At 44.7% G+C, this 20,870-nt stretch overlaps 1 protein-coding gene across 9 annotated transcripts in view; it reads left to right on the plus strand.

The window, feature by feature from the left end:
* The window catches only part of NDRG4 (NDRG family member 4), a 67,990-nt gene that overhangs the window by 22,723 nt on the left and 24,397 nt on the right, over positions 1 to 20,870 (plus strand). For all 9 annotated transcript variants that reach the window (XM_074199006.1, XM_074199001.1, XM_074198971.1 and 6 more), the window contains exons 2-3: positions 6,470 to 6,561; positions 15,255 to 15,299. In XM_074199006.1, coding sequence (XP_074055107.1) covers positions 6,493 to 6,561; positions 15,255 to 15,299 — 114 coding nt within the window. In that variant the 5' untranslated portion in view covers positions 6,470 to 6,492. The remainder of the gene's footprint in view (positions 1 to 6,469; positions 6,562 to 15,254; positions 15,300 to 20,870) is intronic.

The raw sequence follows: 20,870 nt of genomic DNA on the forward strand, positions 1-20,870 counted from the left end.
AACTGAATATCATCCAAAACTATTGTATTTGGTGCAGACAAGGGCAACTTGTATGGTCCAGAAGGAAAAGTCAACATTGGACAGAATACTTGGGTGGCTCCATGTTGGGCACTCCATCATCAGAGGGAGAGCTGCTCATGAGGTCAGGGAAACCTGGGTTCTAAACCTGCCTCAGCAATATTGGATGTGTCACCAGATTCTAGGGCAACCTTGCCCCCCATTTAACTCTTAGTCTGCAAAGTTGAAGAATTATATAACCAGTCTGCACCAGTGGAGAGTTTCCACAAAGGAAATGCTCTATGCTGATGAAATTACAGTCTATGGATTTCTGCAGTGATTTTCTCCTGAGAAGCTCTAATTCCTTCACTATATGATTCCATCATTCACCTATGGAATTACTGCCTACCCTTGAAAGTCCATTTCAAATTTCACTTCCTCCAGGTAGCTTTACACGAACCTGAATTTCACAGTTGGTTGCCATTTTCCTCCCTCAAAGCTTATATAACCCTTTGTTTTATAACTCTCTGATTTGATTCATGTAGAGGTGTGCACCATAGCTACATCTCTGGGCTAGTGTCTTGTGATCCAGTACACTCCTGAGCAAGAATAATGTCTCATCACTATGGTGAATACCTAATAAATGTTTGTTGGAAGATGTTTGTCCTTCATTCTTGAAGAAGACCATGACATCAGGGAGCTGATGATCATGACAAGCACATGAACTGGATTTGAGTGGGGGGCGGGGTGCTAGGCTAAGTCACCAGCCTCACTTTCTCCTCCGGAGTCATCTGAGTCCAATGGCCAGATATGATCGGGGGACTGGAGATGGCCCTGGATGCCGGGCAATCTGTGTTAAAGACTTGTCCAAGGTTTCACAGCTATTAGAGTCAAGTGTCTGAGACCAGATTCTAACTCCTGTCCTCCTGACTTCAAGGCCAGTGCCCTATCCACTGCCCCACCTAACTGCCCTTAGAATGAATGAATAAGTGAAGGGCATGTAGAAAAGTTTAAAAAAAAAAAGGTTGAAGAGATATAAGGTGTGTGTGAGGAGAGGACCAAGTAGGGTGAATTCCTACTAGAAGTTAGCTTAGGTATACCTAGGGATGCTTCTGTTTACACACCCCTATACTTGCTTAACCATTTACTGATCATATGTAATTGGGATAAGAATGATTGAGTTTATATTTGGCCTTAGAATACCAGTCTGTCAGAGCAGGAAGGGACTACAAAGGTTATCTAATCCAACTTGTATCAGAAAAATAGTCTAAATAAGTAGATTATCTAACTCCTTCATTCATTCAAAGACCTTCTTTCTCCACTTCCCCCCCATGAAGAAAAACCCATACTTCCTAAGGCAGCACATTGTTCTTTGGGAGGCAGTGGGGATTGATAAAAGAATTTTTTTCTTATACTGGGTCTAAGTGTGCACTGCCACCTCTCAACCTTGACCCATTGGTCCTCAGCTAAAGAGAACAAGCCTGATCACTCTTCCACATGATAACACTTTAAATATTTGAACTAGTACTTACTGAAAGTCTACTATGTGCCCCAATGCTTAGCAGGCACTAGAGATAAACATTTGACTTTAAGAGACCTAGCATCTCTTCTCCCCACCCTCTGCAAGTCATTTGTTGTTCTTCAGCCTAAACACCCCTATTCATTTGGTGGATCCTCCTGTGGAATGGTTTTCAGGTTCCTTGCCATCTTGATAGGCCTCCTCTGATTGCATTCATATTTTGTTAGTGTCCTGTGTGGCTTCCAGAATTGAGCCCAATATTCTAGATGGGCTAAAATGGTCTTTTACAGTGACTTCATTAAGGAGAACACTGTCATCCTCTGGCAGATTTGCTGCCACCACTCTGAACCCCCACAAGCATTCTACATTTCCAGAATTCCTAGGGGAAACTCCACCAGGTCCTTCTCTACTTCCAGTCTCCCAAGGCCTTTGACACCCATGGTCCTACCAATGAGATTTCTCTTCTAACAGTCATCTTCCCCATTTTGGACCATCTGCTTTGACACTGCCCACTCTCTAGGCTTTTTATAGCACCCTCCTAGGAGAGAGTCCCCAGTGGGTTACATAAGCAAATTGGTCAGGAACAGGATTGGTTTTGTATCACCAGGTGGTTACTTAAAGTGGGTGTTGAAGGAGGCAGGTAATAAAAGACAAGTCTTCATGGGGGGAGAGTTGTACAAGGAAGGAACTATTGCCTTCTCTCTGGAAAGGTTGTCTTTTCTGCTATGGGTTCGTTCATGTGTGATGACTTTTCATAAAGCCACATGTCAGAAAGGGTGGGAGAGGGGAGAGAAAGGGTTTCTAAAAATATACCCCATCTGCATTGTGTTATCCAGTTTCCTAGGAAACCATCAGGGAACATCAAGAGCTTGGCCAAGCCCTGAGGATAGTGCTGGGGTGTCTGACTGTTCCCCAGGGTGTCAAAGCAGATTGAGGGGGCCCAGGTGCAAGGCTCTCAATGTGGGTGGAATAAGAATCAGAAGGGCAGGTTCCCACCAGTACGGATTAGACCTCAACTCAATAGAGGGTTGACTAAGATAAAACTAGGAATGACCCTTGTATGGGACCAGGTGTTTTCATTTAAAAATGATCCCTAGGATATAATCAAGGAAACGTGTGACTGAAGAAAGGAGATGGTCAAATGGTAAGAGAAAGGGATAATGGAAGGAGAACTCAAGAAACTATGATCAGGCAGGCCTCCAAGGAGATGGTTAGATTCTGCAAATGATTTGTGGAAGGATATGAAGAATTGCAAAAGATGAGGAGCAATAAACCTAAAGCAAGATAGCCCACATTCATGAAATTGTAAATTCATTGAAGAAAGTATTCTCCCTGCTTCACAAGAGTGGATTGCATTGCACCAGACCCCACAGCATTCGATGAGCATCTCCTGTCCTATACATGAGAGATTTCTCCCACTTAGTCTATTTCTAAAGAAGGACCTCCTCCTTCCCCAGTCCTTTAGAGTACTAAGTTCCTATCTGAGGGGAGAGGTTAAAGGAGCTTGACCCATTAGGATGAGAACATTGCAACATCATTTAGCCCCTTCTAGTTACTCAAGTGTGTTTACTTTTCAATGTTTCTCTTGTTGCCTGCGTTTGCATTTCAACAGCTTTACCTTAGCACTGGTCTTTTCCTCAGGAATGATTGAAGGTCCTCTTTTCTAAAGGTCTATTTTTCCACTGATAAGATTATACCTAGTTTTAAAGGGCAAAGTATTCTTGGTTATAAACTTTCTCCCTTTTGGTATATCACATTCCAGATTTACTCTCCTTTATAGTAACTGCTGAATTGGTTCTTTGCTTTCTTTCTGATAACTTACAGTATTTTTTTCCTTTCACCTAGAAAAATCTGAATTTGGACTGTGAAATTCCTGGTCATTTCTAATTTTCAATTTCTTTCAAGAAGGGACTAGTGATTTCCACCTCTCTCCCATTTTCACTTTGTCCTAAGATATATTAATAGATATAGTTAGGGTGGGTGGGTGAAGCAGTGGATAGAGTGCTGGCCTTGGAGTTGGGAAGACGGGGAGTTCGAATCCAGACTCAGATACTTGACTCTTACCAGCTGTGTTACCTTGGGCAAGTCACTTAACCCTGATTATTTCGGATCCAGGGCTATCTCTAGTAGTCCTGGTTCATATCTGGGTCATTAGACCTAGATGACTCTGGAAGAGAAAGTGAGACTGGTAACTTAGCATAGTACCTACCTCAACTCAGATCCAATTTATGTGCTTGGCATGGCATCCCCTCCCTTATGTTGGGTCTGCTTTGAAAATGAAGGACAAACATTATTATTATCAATTGATACAGACAGTTTCTATTAAAGTATAGTATAAAGGCATAGCCTTTTCCCAAAGGCTTAATAAGCTCAGTCTCTCCTCTGGTGTTGCACAGCCCTTCCTAGGGACCCAGCTGGGACTGAAAATGCAGATTCAGTCTAGTAAGTTTAATATGCTGCTGCTAAAATGATCTTTCCTGCCCACTGATTCAGCTATTTGGTGTAACTCCAGACTTTTCCCACACATATATATCATCTCTAGATCACTAGAAATCCAATAAGCCACTTCATTTCCTTCTTTCAAATCCCTTCTTATGAAAAACTTTTTCAGTAGTCATTTTTTGAATTCTTTAGACCTATGGAGACAAGAAGCATCAAGTCAGAAATATGCCTTCCTAAGAGATATATGAGTTATGAACTCTACCTTGGAATCCCCTCATCTCTCCTCAGAGCATTCCACCATATTCTGTGGAATATGCCTGTGGAAAAGAGTGTTGGGTCTGAATGGGCAGAGGCCCATTTCCATTTCCATGGTCCACACCCTGTTGACTCTTGGTAATTTCAAAAAACACCAAAAATAAATGTATGGGCCTTGTCAGTCCTTTTCAGCTCATCACTTAGGTTGACTGATGATTCATGACAAGTAGTTAAAAAATTGCACTTTGACCTCATGGAGAGAGGAGGACTAGCCAGAGAAAGTCTTGTCATTATGGACAAAGTCAAAAGGAACAGTCCCATGATTCTCTCCACCATTATTGCCACAGAGGGATCAATGAACTCTATAGTAGCTAGAAGTGATGTGTTATTCCACTAATGTATGACCATTTAGTCATCTGACATTGCATTAATCAACTGACCCCATGTTACCCATCCAACTAGAAAGTACAAGGGACTCTTTTTAAAAAGAGAATGGGAAAAAAAGGAGAGCTAGAGAGAGAGAGAGAGAAGAAAGGAAGAGAAAGAAAGACAGAAAAGAGAGAGAGAAAAAAGGAAAATAGAGAAGGGGAAGAAAGAAAGAGAAAAGCAAGAGGGAAAAGAGGAAGGAAGGAAAGACAAAAGGAAGAAAAGAGAGGAAAGGAAGAGAAAGAGAAAGGGGGAGAGAGGAAGAAAGGAAAGAGAGAAAAGCAAGAGGGAAAAGAGGAAGGAAGGAAAGACAAAAGGAAGGAAGAAAAGGAGAGACACAGAGACAGAGACAGAGACAGAGACAGAGACAGAGACAGAGACAGAGAGACAGAAACAGAGACAGAGAGCGAGCCTGGATTAAGACCTCCACATTTAGCATCCATTCCTGATTTCCTTAGACTCTATTCCTGATTTCCTTCAAGATTCAGCTTCAGTGCCAGCACCTCCAAGAGGCCATTGGCAGGCTCCATCTGCTCTGCATTTATTTTCTATTTGAGTACCTGTTCTCTCCTCCATTAGACTGGGAGCTCCTTGAAGGCTGGCAGGGACTTTTTGCCTGATTCCTCCAACACTCTCCATTCCTTTGAAGCCAATTGCTTCACTCTTTCTTTCCCTCTTCCACTCCTTTGCCCATGGCTCCCTCTCCTGGCATGCCTTTTCCCCAGTCCTCGGGGTCATTCTGGTTCTTCCTTCACTTCCTTCACTCCTCAGGTGCCCCACGTTCTTTCTTACATCTTCCCTGACCATTCCAGATCGGCTCCCAACATCTACTATAACCAGGATAAACAGTCACATTAGCCATCCTCTCATAGGCCTCATTTGAGGGCAGGTATTTCACTTCTCCTCTAAGATTGCCTCCATCCCCACCCCAGCCTTGGTACCACACCATAAAAGCTCCATAAAAACCTCTTTGAAGGTTCTAGAGCCATCCCACAACCCTTATGTTGAATCATTCCTTAAATTTCCACTTGAATGAACACATGTAAGCACAGTGTCTTAACAGTCTTCATGACTGAATATAGACACCCATCCTGCAGTCTTTTTCCCTCCTCCCCTCTGCATCACAAGCTGACCTAAGGCTCCAAGGTCAGACAGGTCCTGAGCTGGGTAGGCCTGGCTGAGGAACTTTAGTTAGAGATTGTGCTGAAGAACTGAGGTGCCAACCAGCTTAGGACCTGCGTAGTTGTCTTTCATAATCATAATGCCTTGTATGTTATCTTTTCACATAAGAAAAACAAAACCCAGACCACCCATTCTGTGGCTTGGAGGAGGGACAGAAGAGTGAGCCCCAGGATGAGTCCCAGGGTCTGGGTGGTAGGGGCAGAGATTAGGGATGGGGTACCTCAGATCTGTGAACCCAAGAAGAAAATGGTTCTGGAAGGTGTCCAGAGCTCCAGGAGGGACTCAGTGTCCAAGTTGGGCCTAGTCCCCTCTACAGTGATTTCACTCTTTCACATCCCATTGGAGAGGACAGGAACTGGTTCTGTTTTTTCCTCGTCTGAGGCAATGCTTTATATACAGTTAGTGTTTAATAAAAACTTTGTTGATTGGTTGAGAAAGTAGTTAATGATGAAAGTCCTGGGACTGCAAGATCCCTAAGTCCTAGCTGAGGAGCCGGTGCCTAGGAAGTTGCTTCTGGGTAATGAGGCCTAAGGCCAGGACTGGATCTCTTCCATGAGTTCTTGACCCAAGGGGTCAGTTTCTCTCCTTGGTCTCCTTCTCTATCTTTTCATTGTTCCCTAACCCAAGATGTTTCCCTCTCCCAATAAGGGCTGCTGCTCCAGGAGGTGACCATGGCAGGTCTCCATGAGCTGCGATTCACCGAAGAGAAGCCATTGCTCAGAGGACAAGACACGGAACTGGTGAGTTCCTTCTTGGGGGGCCCCTTGGCCTTCCGCCTACTCCCCACCTCACCTGGGTCTAGCTCCCAAGCAACACTAGTGACATCGTGTGGTCAGAAAAAGAAACTCCATCTTCCCCTTCACCTGCTCAATTAAGGAAAGAAGACCCAGGTCTCTAGACCCTTCTGCTCCTCCAAAGACCCCAACATCCCCCTTTCAAAAATTGTCTTTCCATGTTTACTCCTAATTCACTCCTTTTGAGAAGGAAAATGACCTAATAATGCATTCATGCTAAGTTAGCAAGCTAATGGTCAAATCTGGGCCTTAATAAATGAAGAGACTGGTTAGACCAGTTGATATGTATGTTAAGCTTACAGATTTAGAGGGGCATCTCCTGCTCTGCCTCATTTTTGTATATAAAGTTTGTAAAACCTAAATATAGAGCTTATAAAAGCCTAACCCATGGTCCCCAAGATAGTAAGTCCCAGAGGCAAGACTGGAACCTGTTTCTTTGATTCTTGGTTTAACATTCTTTCCACTCTCCTCATCTCCAAGGTCCCTCCCCAGTTCTAATATTCTGTAGGGCTTTGTGATTTAATGTGTTACAAAACATTGAATTACACAAGGGTTTTGGCATTCTGGGAAAAAAAAAGATACCTGGAGAAACACTCTTTAAAGTGTAGACAAAGTGGGAGAAGTCATCTCCTCCTACCCTAATGCTCTCAGGAGCATCAAGGCGTAGAAAAGCACTGGACTGAGAATCATGGAGTCTTGTTGTTTAGTCATTTCAGTCATATCTGACCCCCTTTGGGGTTTTCTTGGCAAAGATATAGAGTGATTTTTCATTTCCTTCTCCAGCTCATTTTACAGACAAGGAAACTGAGGGAAACAGAGAGAAGTGACTTGCTCAGGATCACACAGCTAGGCAGAGTCTGAAGTCAGATTTGAACACTGGTCTTCCTGACTCCAGGACCTCTATATTGAGACTGATTAAGATATCTGCTAGTTGTGTGGCCCTTTAAGTCACTTAATTTCTCTGTGTCTGTGAAAATAAAAGGATTTGATGATCTCTAAGATATCTCCTCGCCCTCATCCCAGCTCTAAACCTAGGATCTTGTATAGTCTCCACTGATGATCCCCCATGATCCAAAATTCAGCTGCTCCTGATAATAAACCATTTCATTTCATAAGCTGAAATTCACCTCCTTACAACTCATCCCTCAAGGACCATGTAGGGCATCTCCTCTCTCATCCATGTGATTCCACTTCAAAAACTCTGAAGAACAGGGATTTTGCCCAGTTCCCTAATCTTCAGTTAGGCCTCCCTAGTTCCTCTGATGAGCGTTCTTTGGAGTGTCTTGTTTCCTCACCGTCTTGGCTGCCCTCACATGGATGGGCTCCTGATCAAAGGTCCTCTACTCCAGATGTGGTCTCCAGACCCAGACAAATGCTCTAGCTGGACTCCCACCTGGATATTCACGCTTAGCTTAGAATATAGAAACCAAAGGAATGAGTCACAAATGAAGGGGTGAGGAGGGACCCAGAGACTTTTTTTGTTTTAGGGCCCCCCCACCAACCTCCCAGTCCAGCTTCTTGGAAGACTAGCTTGGTCTGGGGGGAAATCAGTGCTCTACTTACCTTGAACCCGTAGTTTCCTTAGGGAAGAGACTGATATATGAGGAAACAAAAAAGAGAATATGTGGGACAACTAGGTGGCATAGTAGATAAAGCACCAGTTCTGGAGTCAGTAGGACCTGAATTCAAATCCAACCTCAGACACAATAATTACTTAGCTATGTGACCTTGAGCAAGTCACTTGGCCCCATTGCTTTACAGAGAGAGAGAGAGAGAGAGAGAGAGAGAGAGAATGTGTTTGGGGGAGAAGGCGGTAGCTCCAAGAGAATAGTAAAAAATACAAGGAATTCAAACAGGAAGTGAAATGAAAACCCAAATTCAGTTGTTCTAATCAAGCCTCAGTCCCTTAGGTAAATATATAATGGGTTCCATTGTTAAAGGAATCCTAAGTCTTCAATTAGCACATAGTTTGTCCTTTCTTGCTGCCAACCTTGTATTGGCTTTAAATCTGATCTATCCTGGATTCTGTCTGCAGTGCATGGGGAAGAAGGCTGGATGACAGCTTTGTTGCACCCTCCTCGTGACCCACCCAAGCCTATGATGGCATCTCCAAGGTCAATGGCAGTACACTCAGCTGCTTTGTTTCAGACCAAATATTATGTTCTCACCTATCAGTTACCTACCCTTCAGTCAGGCTTGCCGGGCAACCCAACCTTCTTTCTCTTTACATCTGCTACCTACCTTTCAACTCCTTTTGTGGGAAAGTTTGAGATTCCATGCATGCATCATTGGGTCAACCGCTACCATTAGCTTTCTCTGTAACACAATCCTCAGAAGTATTTTTGAAGCCCATATTCAGGAACCTGGCACTTGGAGAGGGGTGAGACTGCGGTCCTTTTTTCCTGGGGCTCACCCTCTTCCCTTTTTGCTAAACTCATGGAGGCTTGGAATCATGACTGCTTTCCCTCAAACTTAGTTTTTTTCCACTCCTCCCTCTAGTGGTATTAAGTATAAAATTCATGCCTGTGAGATCCAGGAATACTTTCTCCAAAAGCTGAAATCTGCAATCTGTTCCTTGATCAGCTAAAATCCTACAACTGAATCTTGGAGATCTCTTGGTCCAATTCTCTTATATCCTACAGGAGTACACTTTGGATTGGGAGGAAGAACATGCCTTAGGTGCTCCTGATCTTAGCCCAGAGATTGTTTAACCATGCCAAACAATTAATTTCCTCAACATTCTTGAGTTTGCCTTCCAGTAGTGTGGCCTGCTAGGAGCTAACCCAGAGCCTCTCCTTATTTCTTGACTGTCTTAATTTTCTTTGAACAAACTTGGGAAATATTCTCCTATTTCTTATAACCTTTTATTATAATTCTTACTTGCTGGGGGGAGGATTGATGCTTTAATAAGTCATTTGATGACTTGTTGTAATACATTAACAATTAAACCATCATTCTTGCTTGTCTCTTCATTCCTTTCCAGACTTTGGTTCTCTCCCTTCCCATGGCCCCCCTCTTAGCAGTCTTTAGCTCTCTTCTTTGGGGTTACATATTCCTCTGTATTCTAGCAATGTGGTCTAATGGACATAATATAGAGGGGGGAGTCATTAACAGCAGAGAGCCAAGCCTCCCTCACAAGCTGTGTGACCTTAGACAACACACTTTCACCTCTGTCTAAAGGCCCTTCCAGTTCTTAAACCTCTGATCCATCCCAAGTGCCAGCTTAGTTCCCTAAATTGGGTCTTCTTTTTTTTAAATTTTTGTTGCATCTTCCTCTAATCCCAAACACCCCCAAAGGGCAATGTCTCTCCATCCCTTCTTTTACTCTCCTTATCAGCATTATTCCTTGTGTTGGTCTATTTCTATGTTAGATCAAAACCACTTTCTCTATTGTATCCTCCCATCCTCCCGAGATCATAGTGACTCTTCATATCAGATGAAAAAGAATTGTGTTTCCCATCTTTTCTATTCTGTAATAGCAAGCTTTTCTGGTAAATGAATATTCCCAATTCACCTCATTTATTCTCCCTTCTTAAAAAAGATGTTTCTTCTTTCCATTCCTCAAATGTACTTGGCAAGAAGGTAAAGGTCAAAGAACTGTGAAATCTTTCTAGATATATGATACATTGAGAGGTCTGCAGTTTCATTGGTGTGGAGATTACATTCCCTCCACTGACCCAGATTTCTATATTTTCTGATCATAGAGTATGAGGTCATGGAGCATAGACTGAGATCTGGAAGGGACACTGTTCAAAGACCCCTTCATTTTACAGAAGAGGAAACTGAGGTCTAGCATATTGATTCCCAAGGTCACACAATTGGTAAATAGCAGATCTAAGGTCCAAACTCAATTCTTTACTCCAAATCCAGGGTCCTTGCTGCTAGACCCTGCTGTCAAGTTTCTCTGGCCTAATCTGCTTCCAAGTGTGGACTTGAAACTTATATAGCTTGGAAAGACCTATCAGGATTCTTCTTTCTCAAAAGATGTTTCCTCTTGCTTACCAGTAGCATCCTGGAATGCTCCCGTGGCATAGGCCTCCAAGAAGCCAGGATCATGTCCATACCCCAGGAAACAGAGGACCTTTGTTGAAGGTGTTTGGTCTCGTCATCCAGAAATAAACTTTTCAACATTGGAATATGACATTCAATCCACATTTTTCATCCATGCCTCCTTGCATAAAGGATCCAAATGGAATAGCCTTGAATCTTAGAGCCAAAAGGATCTTGGAAAGAATATATTCCACTTCTCTTATTTTACAGATGAAAAAATGAGACTTAGAGATAGCAAGTGATGTCCCTGAGGTCACATGGGAGGTTTACTCAGCAGTCGAGGTGGGACTAGAGCTCAGGTCTCCTGCTGTTTCCCTCCTCCCCAGGTCTAAGGCTTTTTCTACCACACCCCATTACTTTGCTGCTCTTCTGAGTCCTATTACTCTTCTAACATAGTGATAGCTCATTCATATGACCAGGCCTACCGTGGGATGCAGGGGAGGTTCAAAACAATTAGAGATGTGGAAAAAAAGACATAATGGTTGCCAACTCAGTGAGTCAGCAGAAGAAAATGGCAGCCAAAAATACTGGCAGGCTCCTAGACTGCATTAAGAGGGGTGTAGTATCCAGAAGGATAATGGGAACAGTCAACAAGCCTATTAAGTGCCAGGGAACTCTGTGCATTCTGTCATTGTCAAGCCACAGTTGGAATTTTGTGCTCAGTTTGGAGAAACCATTTTAGGAATAAAAGACTGAGGAGAGGGAGATGAAGCAGGGAGAGCATCCATCCCTTGGGGTAGTAGCCTGGAGAAACCCTGGGAAGGAGATAGAACAGCAGGTAGCAAAGAGTCCAATGGACTGGCCTTAGAGTCCAGCCTCTAGGAGGCACTGAAGGTTCCTTCCAACTCTGAGATTCTGTCACTTGTGACATCACAGAAACAACACTAGATTTGGAGTCAGAGACCTGGATTCATATTCTGATTATTAAGTTCCATTAAACAATTCACTTCCCTCTCGAGATCTCAGTTACCACCTCTGTGACAGGGCTTAAGGTTAGGTCAGATGATGACCAAGACCCGCTATGGCTCTGGATCTTGTGGGCTTTTGATTCCCTCTTTCTTTTTGCTCTTAAATATTTCAGGATGATAGACTTAGTGCTCAAAGGAACCTCAGAAGCTCTCAGTCCCAGCTCCCTCAGTTTATAGAAAAGATTGGTTCTCCAGTTAAGTACTTGTCCATGGTCACACAGCTAGGCATTCTCAGCACCTTGAACCTAGTGGTTCAGGGTGATCACCTTGAATTTTTGCCACATTTTCTGGGCTTAATCTCATTCCATAGAGAATATTGAATGTCTTTTAGATCTCCAGGTTTCAAAAGGAATGAACCCCTCCCCCACTTCTCTCTCTCTTGCTCTCTTTACTCTCTTTCTTTCCACTCTGTTTTTTCTTTTCATCATCTCTCATTTCTTTTTCTGTTCCATCCTCTTTTTCCCTTCTCTTTTGCTTCTTTTTATTCCTCCTCCTGTCCTTTCTTCTTCTCTCTCCCCCTCTTTCCCTCCCCTCTCCCCACTTTCTCTTCTTTCCCCTCCTCTCTTTACTTTATCTTTGCCCTCTCCTTCCTTTTCATCTCTCTTCTCTCTTTTTCTGGCCCCTGCTCTCTTTATCCCCTCTCTGCATCCTCCTCTTCCTCCCCCTCCCCCTCCTCCTGTTTAATCTCTCTCCATCTTCCAGCTCTCTCTCCCCCTTATTTGTCTCTCTTTCTTTCTCTCAATTTTTCTTCTTTGAGACCCTCCCAGCTTCCTAGTCATCTGACTGTGATGGCCCCCCTTGGTCTGCCTTTGGCTATCATTTATCTTTGCATAGAGGTCATGCCTTGCTGCATGCACTGTGTAGGCAGGACTCTTCATCCTAACCCTGTTAGGTTCTTTACATTCTCATGCCTGAAGCTTCTAGATCATTTGACTTTGTTTGACTTTTCTCCAGTCTAGTAGATAAAGGGGAACCTAGTTGTGTGCTGGTCATGTTTTTGGATTTTGCTGAAGTCCTGTGAACCACCTTCCCACTTATTCCCACCCTTTAGTTCTCCTTTATTTCTCCTCTCTCTCTCTCTGGTAGAGAAATCTCTAGTTCAACCATTTTACAAATCAGAAGATGGGGTATACAGTTGGTGCTTAATAATTGATTGAGCTATTGTTGCTGTGGAGAGTGTATAACCCAGGTCTGTAATTAGAAAAGGTAGGATTTCTCTGAGTTGTCTCAGAGGATCAGCTCATCCATAACTAACAGAAAACCTACCTGACCCTCTTGGCCCTCACCTGTGCAGAGTTTGACACTATTTTGAAGGATTGTGGCATCCCAAGTCTAGAGCTGGAGGAGACCTTTGAGGCTGTCCAAACCTCATTTGACAGATGGGAACACTGAGGCCCAAGGAGGTTCAGTGACTTGGTCCTCCAGGGTCATGCAGCTAGGAAGTGTTTGAGGCAGTATTTGAAGCTCAATCTTTTTAGTTTTTTTTTTTTTTTTGCTAGGTAATGGAGTTAAGTGGCTTGCCCAAGGTCACACAGCTAGGTAATTATTAAGTGTCTGAGGTCAAATTTGAACTCAGGTCCTCCTGACTCTAGGGCTGGTGCTCTATCCACTGCGCCACCTAGCTGCCCCAAAAGTTCAGTCTTTCTGACTGCCAGCCCCAGTGCTGTCCCTGTTCTGTCCCAGTTGGCCATGGGCAGGACTGCTTCTGGGGTGGTCCACAGGCAGCCAGTTGTCACTACCATCAATCCTTTATTCCCTGGGGTGCTGGGGTCAGAGTCTCCCTCCCAGCAGCTAAGATACTTGGTCTACCGCCTTCCTCCTTCAGAGTCCTGGCAAACCCGAGTAACAGTCAACCTACAAGTAAATATAAGGCTGTAATCATGTGCCAATCACTGTCCAAAGTGCTATAGATACAAAGAAAATGGGAAAATAGTCCCTGCCCTCACCCTCTACAGGGTGAGATGATAGGTAAAGAACTGGTACAAATAAGGGAGCATTTGGGACACATCCTAAAGTAAACCAGGGAAGCCAATAGGAAGAAGTGAAGTTAGAGAACATTGCAGGTATGGGCATAGTCATCGCAAAGTTGTGGAGTCAGGAGATGGAGTGTCCCATGGGAAGAACAACATGAGTGTCTGTTCTGGGCTAGGAAGAAAAGTCAGTTCTCCTCGAAGAATCACAAAATTGAGAAGTAGAAGGAGACTTGGTCACCCTCAATTCTAACCCATTCAGTAGATAAAACACTACACTTGGAATCAAGACCTGAGTTCAGATTCAACCTCGAGTGAACTGAAAATGTCCTGGGATGAGTCCCTTAATCTCTGTCAGCCTCAGTTTCCTCATCTGTAAATTGGAGGTAATAAAAGCACCTACCTTCTTGATTCTGAGGGTCAAATGAGATCATTGTAAGAATCGTTTGTAGATTTTAGAATGTTATGTAAATGCTAAAAAGAATAGTAGCCCTGAGAAGAGGTCCTCCAGCCTCTCTGCCTGAAGGATCTCCAAGGAGAGTACCCCCACCGGGACTCTAGGCAGCCCATCCTGCATTGGGCCATCTCAGATGGTTAAGAAGTGTCTCTTCAAGTCTAAATGGACGTCTATGCAATATTGTTTCCCAGTGTTTCCACTGTCCCAGGTGCTGAATCCACTGCACAAGGACTGTTGGGTTCCAGATTTGAGCATCCCCCAATACATGTCCCAATACAGAGGCCAGAATGAATGAAGGTTCCCATAGAAGGTCTGGGCTCACGTAGCTTACTAAGATTTACAGAGAACTTTGCCTATGTTGTCCCATCAACTCTCTGGAGTTCGGCAGCTCCGTGGCAGAAACCTCTCCATTGCAGAGTTTTCGGAGCTACAGCTGATCTTGTCCTCCCCCCTAACGATTTCCCATTCTCCCTCCTCTCCCTAATCGAGTCAAGAAACATTTTTTCCTAAATGACTTTCAAGTCATGGGAACCAGGTACTTAACCTCTCTCCTCCCCAATCTAGCCCCAATGTCTACTACTAACTGAATGTCTACTTCTAGAGGGGAGACTGAGAAAGGACAGGAAGGATGACCTTAATAAAAATGAGGACAGCTACCCCCGATGTGGCACTTCTAGAGTCACAAAGTGTCATGCCTCAACAATCCTGGGAGGAAAATGTTATCATCATCCCCATTTTACAGAGGAGGAAATTGAGGCACACTAAGGTTAAATAATTTGCTGAAGGTCATACAGCTGGATTTGAAGTCAAGACTTCCTAACTTCAATTCCTACATTTGGTAAGGGCTGCCTAGTTGCCAGGGAAGGAGCCCTCGGAGTTAACTTGCTTTGACATCCAATTGGGAAAAGGGATCAAAGAATCAGCCCCCATTTGAGCCAGAAATGTTTCTGAGAGCTTAATGTCAGTAAATTTACATGATTCTCACAACAAACAACCTTGTAAGGTAGGTGCCATTATCATCTCCGTTTTACAGATGAGTAAACTAAGGCTGACTGACGTTAAGGGACTTTCCTAGGGGGTACATTGCAGAGCATCACCCTAAGTTTTCATAAAAGGTGCCCACCTCATTTGGAAGACTCCCTTTGGGTTAGCATGAGTCTTAATAGCCTGTCCTGCTGTTGGTTTTCTCTCCAGGAGAACTCTGATGCCTTCCTCTCAGCTGTGGACACGGATTGGAAGGTAGGGCCACCCAGATGGGGGCATTTCTTAACATCTCACTCATTCCAGCTTTCCATGGTTGGTGGGGCAGTGGAGACTCCTCAAGTAAGGCCTGGGCACATTAAGAGGAGGAGAAGGGAGGGGCAAGTAGGCTGGGCTCTATCCACAGAGGAGGGCAACTGCCTTCCCAACAATTCTGCCCATTGTGGGCTTGGGAATGGAAGGGTGGGGGGTTCCCACCTAAGAGACCTGAGGAGGACCTGATCCAAGCTGCCCAAATTGGGAGAGCAGCTCAACCCTTCTGGCACTTTCCTCTGCAGAAGGAGGGGGAAATGATGCCCTTGTTGAGTTGCTAGCCCATTAGTCTTCCTCAGACAGAGAAGGGCAGGAGGAGGCAAGGGGGGGGTGGTGTTGAGGCCTGCAGCAGTGGGGAGAGGGACAGGTTCCCTGAGAGGTGGGGGAGCTGTGCTGTCATCTGAATCAGCATTTTCCACCAATGAAAACCAGGTTGACTTTCAGAAATAGCTGCTGTTTCCATGGCAGCTGTTGTCTTGGCAACCCTGTCCTCCTTAGTTTGATGACAAATTATCTACTAACCCTGAAAAGATTTAGGGTTCTTTTTTCCCCTTCTTCAAAATAAGATTCTGCCTCCTTCCTAGGCCTGTCCTCCACTTGGCAGGGGTGACTTCCAGTCAGGGGCACATCCATGATTCATCTCTGGGTCTCAGAATGTCTGCTCTGCTCTTTTGCCCAGTCTCTACCCACAAAGGAGACTTACCGCTCCAATGACCCTACCCACTATGAGCTTGAGGGGTTCTGAGTTTGGGGGGGGCTCTGACCCAAGCTGCCAAAGGAGTCTTTAATTTGGGTGAGGCTCACCTTGAGCTCTTCCATCTGGGGGATGCCAACGGGAGAGAAACACCCAAGTATTAACCCCTAAAGGGTTAAGAAAACCTAGATTTGGATAAGGGAAAGGGGAGGGGGAGGAGGGCACTGTATACATTTTCTTCTCAGCTTTTCGGATTAGCACTGATGTGATTCCACAGGCCTAGGCCAGACCTGTAAGTCCTTGATTTGGTACTGGGGTACAGTGAGGACGTGGTCCCCAGAGCATCAGGGACAATCAGACTCCTGTGCTCCCAGAGGACTGTGGAGCCCTGTCACCCAGGTGACCAACTGTTTCAAGGTTTAGTGGTTTAAAAGATTACAAACTGTCTTGTGTTCATGGATTAGCAAGGACAGCGGGGGATGCAGAGCCACAGACTGTTAGAGCCAGCAGGGACCCCTTAGTTTACAGATCAGGAACCTGAGGCCCAGAAAGAAAAATGTGCCCAGGAAAACATAACTCAGAAGTGGGGCTCTTCTGAGCCCCAGTCTGGCCCCCCACCCTGCCTCCCACCTCCCCAGGTGCTCATCATTTCAGCCCTGTCTATATACCCTCAGACTGATCATAGGACAGCTCAGACACCCTCTAGCTCTGTGCCCTTGGGAGGAGTCACTTGCCGCTCACTCCCTGAGCAATAACACCCACTTCTTCCTAGGGTTGTCAAGAAAATAAAATGAGAGAATCCTTGCTAGTTGAGCAAACCTGTGTAGATATGAATGTCACAAATAGGGAAGTGGGAAATGAGGGAAGGTGTGAGAAGACAAAAACCACAGAATCTGAATGGAGTCTATGTTCACTTTTTTTTTTTTTGCAAGGCAATGGAGTTAAGTGGCTTGCCCAAGGCCTCACAGCTAGGTAATTGTTAAATGTCTGAGGCTGGACTTGAACTCAGTTCCTCCTGACTCCAGGAGTGACTCCACTGTGCCATCTAACTGCCCCGTATGTTCCCTTTTTAAAAACTTCTCTTATTTTTCCTTCCTATCCCAAGGATTTCCTTCTTTTCCCTTAGTCCTATGGGACTAAGACCTTGTATACAAAAGTTAGCCCGGGAATCAGACAGTTCTAACTTTGACTCCTGCTTCACACCCTTCCTCTCTGTGTGACCTTGGGTGAGTCACTTAACCTCTGTTTGCCTCAGTTTCCTCATCTGGAAAATGGGAGTGATAATAGTCCTTATCTCTCAGGGGTGCTATGAAAATCAAATAAGGAATTATATGTATTGTGTTGTCATCTAACCTAGAAATACTATTCTAACCAAAGGGAAAATTGAAAATTAGATAAAAAGTTAGTGGTAGTGACCAAAGACAGAACTATATGTATTTATGTTCAATTCTAACCAAAGGGCAAATTGGAAATTAGATAAAGGGGCGGGGAGTTGGGGATGTGGTCAGATATCAGGAAGAGATGGTGAAGATACTATTTTTTGTGTGTGATAACAAGTACTCTTTGAAGGAGAGCTACGGTATTTTCTACAATGTTATAAACTGCTGGGGCTTATTCTTGGAAAAAAAAAAGAGAAGGGGAAGCTGGGTGTTCAGTCCTAAAGTTGGAGGATCTCAGTCCAAATCAGGTTGTGTGACCCTGGGCAAATTTCTTAACCCAAATTGCCTCCCCCAAAAAGAAAGAAAGAAAAAGAAGATGGTGGCTTCTGAAAAAAGTTTAAATTAGTGAAAATTTGACAAGGAGCCATTTAGGAAGCACTAATCAAACTCTTAAGATGCAGAAAAATATTTATTTTTTCCTTTTCTTCCAGTGCTGAATATTTGGGGCCAAATTTGGGCCAAAATATGAATTTCACAAAGGCTCAATTAAAGTTGCAGTTTATGTTCATTTCTTCCTAACTGCCCTATAAATGAACCTAAAACAACTAAATAGCAAAACAAACTTGCAGAAAACCCTTGCTTTTTTCAACATAGCATGCTTCCATACCAAAAGACTTAAGTGTATACGATGGACCAGGCCCTGGGTTGTGTGTTGGAGATAGCAGTACCAAAGTGAGAAAGCCCCTGCCCTCAGGGAGTTTACATCCAAAAAGGTGAAGGGTGGGCAGACTCTGACCTCTCCCACAGGCCCCAGCTTGGACACTCAGGCCCCATGAAGGACACATTTACACAGTCCACCTAGACCTCCCACCCACAGGGCATTGGAAAGGAGCTGGCTTGGAGCCCAAGCTGGCATGAGTGTTCTGACTCATAATATGTATTATTGAAGCATTTGGAGAAAGAGCCTTCCTGCCAGCTCAGCACTTTCAGCCCCATGGTTCCCAAAGGTCTCCTGCCCAATGTGCCCTGGCCATGCGTCTCCAAACACCAAAACCAGGAGAAGAAAAATTCTTATTGTAAGGATGCTGTGGCCTAGACAAGCTCCAGAGGTTCCATGAGACTTGAAAATTTAAGAATAGTGTTTTCTAAAGCAATGGATCTGGAATTCCTGAAATTCCAGGGAGGTTCTAAAGGAAAGTCAGATAGTAACTCAATGAGTGTTTTTAACACACCTTCATGTAATGTTCAATCTAATTGCAAAACATAAAGGGAAACTTTGGAGGGAAAAAACAATGGCCACAAGAGTAGCTGGTTCCCTGGGTCATGGGTGTTGTTTTTCCCTAGAGACAAGGGGAAGCAAATGTTGCTTCTGAGAGGTGGTTTTGTGGTTCAGACTTGAAGAGGTTGGGGCAGCTTGGTGGTGCAGTGGATAGTGCACCGGCCCTGGAGTCAGGAGTACCTGAGTTCAAATCTGACCTCAGACAATTAATCATTACCTAGTTGTGTGGCCTTGGGCAAGCCACTTAACCCCATTTGCCTTGCAAAAAAACAAACAAGCAAACAGACTTGAAGAGGTCTGAAATTTTTAAAGATGATTACAGCAAAGCATACTGCAGTTCAGTGCTATCCATTTCTAAGGTAGATGGATGAAACAAATGCAGCAATTCATCCTGGGATACCTGAAGCTTCATTGGAGGGTTCTTTAGCTGCCCTCTAGAAGGTGCTGGCTGGGTCCTTGAGGTCACAAGAGGAAAGAAAGGATGGCATTTTTCTTGTGGCTCATCCATAAGGTACCCAAGAGGACCTTTTTCCATCATTGGTTGGGGAACTAGCGGAGAGGACCCTCCTGCCGACACTAGGTTGAATCTACTGGGTGAAAAGCAATCATAGCTTCATGAACTGGCAGGGACCCCAGATGGGAAGACTGAAGCCTGGAGAATTTTGAATACCTATTTTAGGAACAGTTAAGAGTCAATTCTCAATCTCCTGATTCCAAATCTAAGGATCTTTTTACCAACCCTGGGGGAGATGCACCCCCCCCCCAAAAAAAGCAGGCTTCTGAAAAATAGACTGGGAGGTAGTGATGAGAATTGGATTTCTGCACTAAAACTTAGGGGCCATGTTCTATCTGTTCTACCCAACCATGGACTTGCATCCTTAGGAAGGAGGGATGATGTGGTGCAAAGACTTCTTCCCCTTGGCCTAGTCTAGTGGGATTGGGGAGGAGAGGGGTGGGCATCAGCAGCCCAATAGGACCCACACAAAGACACAACTCTGACCCAGAGAACTCTTTGGGACAGCGGCAATGTGAGTCATGTGGCATGGCATGACGGTGGTGTCCTGGGATCCCTCCACCAACCGAGTGGCTCCTCAGCTCCACCCAGTGACGTCAAGCCCAGCAGTGGGCCGATTCCAAGTCGTCTTGTGCAGCTCCAACTTGGGTTATGCACACAGACTCATAATTTCTGGCCAAAGGTAGGAAATGAGGGCTCAGCAATTAACCCATTCTGCCTCTTGAGCCCTGGAGTGCCTTTGGCTCATTACCAGGGACCATTTCTGAAAAAGGGGGAACCAAAGCAGAGCATTCAGGCAGCCACAACCTCAGGGGAAGCCGGTAAAGAAGGGGGAGAGCTGGGCCTCCTGATTACTCAGTCAGCCCCTTTGCCTTCCCCAGGGAAGACTCGGCAAGCATGGGCCCCTTCCACCATCATGGAGGTCTTGTCACAGAACTCACAGATAACATGGTGGCCCATGTCCTTCCGGGTCGGTCCTCCCCACTGTGGTTGGCCTCTAGGTTGGGATCCCTGGCCCAGAGATGAGGGTCTCCTGGGAGAACACTCATCCAGCCTTAGGACTGAGGTCCTTTCTTCATCTCAAAAGAGATTAATTGTGCTTCTGGGGATGCTGAAGCACCAAGCTGCTGGACCCTAAAGCCTGGAATTTAAGAGAGATTCTAGAGCAATATCCACCTCATCCCCCACTCCACTCCCCTGGTCAGTAGCAGCATTCTCTGAAAAACCTCATGTGCTGCCTTGGAGGGCTCTGAGCCCCTGAGGAACATCTTTATGATGTGTGGTGGAAAAAGGTCTACTCATGTGACCTTGGGGAGGTCACGTCTCCTTTCTATGCCTCAGTTTCTTCATCTTTTAAGTGGGGACAGGATGGTATAAAGGGAAAGGCTGCTGCACTTAGAGTCCTAAGATCTGGGTTCCAGTCCAACTTACTGTCTATGTAATAGTAGATAAGTCACTCCAAGCCTCTATTTCCTTATCCAGGGGAGAGGCAACTGGGTGGTACCGGGTCTGCAGTTAGGAAGACCTGAGTTCAAATCTGTCCTCAGACACTTGCTGTGTGTCCCTAGGAGAATCACTTCACTGATACTTGCCTCAGTTTCCTCAACTGTAAAGCAGTCATGATAATAGGGCCTACCTCATAGGGTTTTTG

The sequence above is a fragment of the Macrotis lagotis genome, chromosome 1, assembly GCF_037893015.1.
Source record: "Macrotis lagotis isolate mMagLag1 chromosome 1, bilby.v1.9.chrom.fasta, whole genome shotgun sequence".
In the NCBI taxonomy this organism is placed as follows: Eukaryota; Metazoa; Chordata; class Mammalia; order Peramelemorphia; family Peramelidae; genus Macrotis; species Macrotis lagotis.